Genomic DNA, 3644 nt, shown 5'->3' on the forward strand with positions numbered 1-3644 from the left:
CGGACTGAATGACCCGGTTCTGAAGCAGCCCCCCATCCCTCCCCCCTCCCCCAGGAGTTCTGCTGCGTCTTTTTCTCTTTTTCTTCACTTCGTCCTGAACCTTTTTGCTGTTGATCAAATAAGTTTGAGCCTCTGTCAGAAAAAAGACGAGTGTTTTATATTTCTGGTCTGAGAGGAGGAAGACATGGTGGACTGAGGTCGACTGAGGGACCCTTTTTTTTTTTTCGCCACGGGACGTGTTTCCTCGTCGCGACGCGACGCATCTAATCAGACGTCTTTAAAAAAATTAATTGTGTCAGATACTTTTTATCCTATCTTTAGATCTACTTGGCCTAACAACACGATTTAAAAACTGGTTTAAAGTTCGAAGTCTCTGTTTTTATTCGAGAGTCTCAGAGAGGGCGGAGCTACAGGTAGTTTTTTTCTTCCTAAACTTTATTTAGGTCAGCCAGCATTGACAACGCTCTGCGGGTGACGTAAACGGCTCCGCGACACGGCGAGGGACACATAAATCACAGGACACAACGAATCAATAATGAAACTCGTTACCAACTCATTAATAATTGATTTTTATCGATTTTATCGATTCGTTGTCGCAGCCCTAGTCAACAGCCTTCAGTAGTTTTGAGTTTGGTGTGGTCCAATGTTGTACTGCAAATAAAACAAAATAAGGTGTCTCTCTGAAGTAAACACAATCAGGGCCAAAGTAGCAAATGGCCAGGTGGACTGTGGCTGGCCCAGTTTGGGCCTTCCAATGCAGAAATGACACATGTCCATATGTGCCTTGGCTGGCCTGAGAACACCTTGGTGTCCTGCAGGAAGAACTGGGAGAGGCAGCTGTGCACAGACACGTGTTGGCCTCGCTGCTCAAGCTGAAGATTATAAATGTATGAATTAATGGAGATAAATCCAGACATAAACCAGCTGCGACAGATCTTGTTGCAATAAAAACCCAAAATACTTGAAGCTGAGCTGCTGCCAAATGTTCAACTTAGTGCTAACTACAAGGTCTGAAAATGTTTGACAGTGTGAAAATATGACATTTAAATTTTTTATTGTTTGTGTARTTACACTTTTATAAAATTCTGATTTTAGTTTATTAATGGGAAATCCAGAGCAGAATAATGGAGGGAAAGAACAGTTAAACAACTGTAGGCTGCAACCTAAATTTGCAATAACTGAAAAGGATTTAAATACTTTCTGAAGCCATTATATTAAAATACTTTTTTACAAAACATAAGGCAGTTTTCTAGTTTAAATTGAATAAACTTTGACAGAAGAACGTGGTTTATTTCAAACCATATTTTAAATATTATCTCAAGTAAAAAGTGTAGATTGTGTGTCTACCTGCTGGAGCGTTTGGTTAGGAAGAAGTTTCTCAAGTCTCGACAGAAACAACCACATTAGTGTTTGGATTGCTTTGTCGTACGTGGGCCCAAAGTCTCCTGGGAAAACATCCTGGAACAGAACCACATCCATAAGTCTCAAACACAAGTTASATACAACAAATACACACTTAGCAAAAAACACAAGGAAATGTGTGTTTCCTACATTATTTCTTTGTTGTAACCAGGYAYAGTCAGTTTCAAAACTGCTAAAATTTTCCATCGTTACTGTGGAATGTGTAGTTTTTTAATGACTCAGAGAGAAAGTGGAGGTCAACTCCCTCCTGTTGTGTTCAGATGTAACAACCTGTACCCTCACACACCCCTACATTAGCTTCATGTGCTGCAGGTTGTATGATGCCTGTAGCAGGCAAGTTCCTGAAACGTTTCCCCCTTTGTAAAACAATGAAGGCTACCACACAGGAGAACTGGGTTACAGTAAAATGACTGACAATGTTTGCAGCCAGAGGACACATCTAACATGATAACATATATGTGAGCACTATTAAATACAGCTGATGTTCTCTTGAAATGAACAAGCTACATTTAGCATCAGTGAAACATCACAGTTTCTGGGACATTTTGTTTGGGTTACAACTTCTCTGTAAGWGTTTTAGAGTTGTTGATTGTTTATTTGATTAGCTGTAAGTGAAAGATGAAAGTACAAAGTGCCTCCGTAGCTTTAGCTGAGCAGCTGTTTAGCTGAACGGTCACTTCATACACATGTGAATATATAATTAGAGATGTCCCGATCACTCAGTATCAGTATCAGTGGCAGATACGGCCATTTTCTGAAAATCAGGTAGAATTGGATTTAGTCATGTGATCGGGCCGATCCAGTTTTCACGAYCGTTTTCAGCATCATCATGCTTTACAACTGCAGTTAAGAAGTCAAGACGCACACAAGTACACAACCATGTCCACAGTGTGGGACACTTTTCAATGGGAAACAATGATGCTGAAACTGCATCTTGTAAAATCTGTAAACTGGATGTTTCTGGTGGTGGAAACAGCAGGGCTCACTTTAATACTACCAACCTCGTCACTTGGAAAGAAATAAAGCTATCAGATCGGTATCGGACTAACCATTAAAAAAAAAATCGGATCGTATCGGGAGCTAAAAAATCTGATCGGGACATCCCTATATATAATCTTTACCTCAATCACCCCTTTACAATSTRAAACATACAAACTTCCAACGTKATATATTAYGTCAATAAAAAGACAACTTGACACCCAGTGCACCCTGATTTGACTTTATTAAAACAGTGGAAAAGTACTTATCTTATTAAATCAGTATAGCTTAATTGCATTAGATGGTAAAAATCATAAGTTTGAACGGACACTTTAAAGGGTTTCCCTCAGAAAACTCTCTAAGCACGGTGGTAGGGCCTGTTTGGCAGCCCACCAGTGGCCCACTGTGTTTTTGATGTTTAATATATTTATTAAGTGTGGGGTGTGGGGGAAGAAGGTGTTATCTCACCAGGGAAATCCTCAGTAAACTATGGCAGTCTGTCCCTGGAGCAGACGGACATTAAACWTAAAGATTTAAAGCCTGGTTTATGAAAGCCTCGAGCTCCGAGGGGACAGAAACAAGACAAGAGCTCTGAGGCTCCAGCACAGCTCAGTGTTCACAAACTGTTTCAGATGAGAGAAAAAAAACTATTTATAAACTGATTGTGTTTTAGACTCCCTGACATGAAGTGCATCCATGACTGGTTCTGAATGATGTCTTTATAGCATACAGCCCCTCTCCCCTCCTCCAGTGCAGAATCTTTTAGTGGTACATGGTACTGGACCCGACCAGCTTACTTTACCCCTGAGTTTTTCTGAGATGGTGCAGCCATGTTCTCATCACTTATGTTGCTTTTAATTCACATTCAGTTTATCGTTGCGCATCTGTAGGTGATGATCAAAGGGAGTTATATTTTCATATCTTTTGACAAAAACTTTTAGTCTGGAACGGGCCTCGACCCAAACTGTCGAGACAAAGACCGAGGTATAACACTTTGAGTCAGAGGCCAGGAAAAACCGTACTGAGACCGGTCTGCACACACAACAGATTTACAGCTCCTGGGTTTTCCCTGATACCTTTGGTGAGTTACTTCTCAACTTTCATTTTGGGTTCGGTAATTGGTCCAATAAAACACTCGCTGTGTCCAAAACAGCAGGTCAGGTCCTCTGAAGGCCGAATTTGTCGGCCGCATACGTCACGGCGCCGCGACGAGGGACGTCCAAAATCAAAGACTCCTCCGATGC

General features: G+C 41.1%; 1 protein-coding gene across 1 annotated transcript in view; it reads right to left on the reverse strand.

The window, feature by feature from the left end:
* Positions 1-3644, reverse strand: part of LOC106533346 (zinc finger protein 37) — a gene marked incomplete at its 3' end in the record, with an annotated part of 18769 nt that overhangs the window by 6834 nt on the left and 8291 nt on the right. The window contains 1 exon segment of the mRNA XM_014029611.1: positions 1348-1458. Within this exon segment, the coding sequence (XP_013885065.1) occupies positions 1348-1458 (111 nt within the window).

This window comes from Austrofundulus limnaeus, unplaced genomic scaffold, assembly GCF_001266775.1.
Source record: "Austrofundulus limnaeus strain Quisiro unplaced genomic scaffold, Austrofundulus_limnaeus-1.0 Scaffold927, whole genome shotgun sequence".
Lineage (NCBI taxonomy): Eukaryota > Metazoa > Chordata > Actinopteri > Cyprinodontiformes > Rivulidae > Austrofundulus > Austrofundulus limnaeus.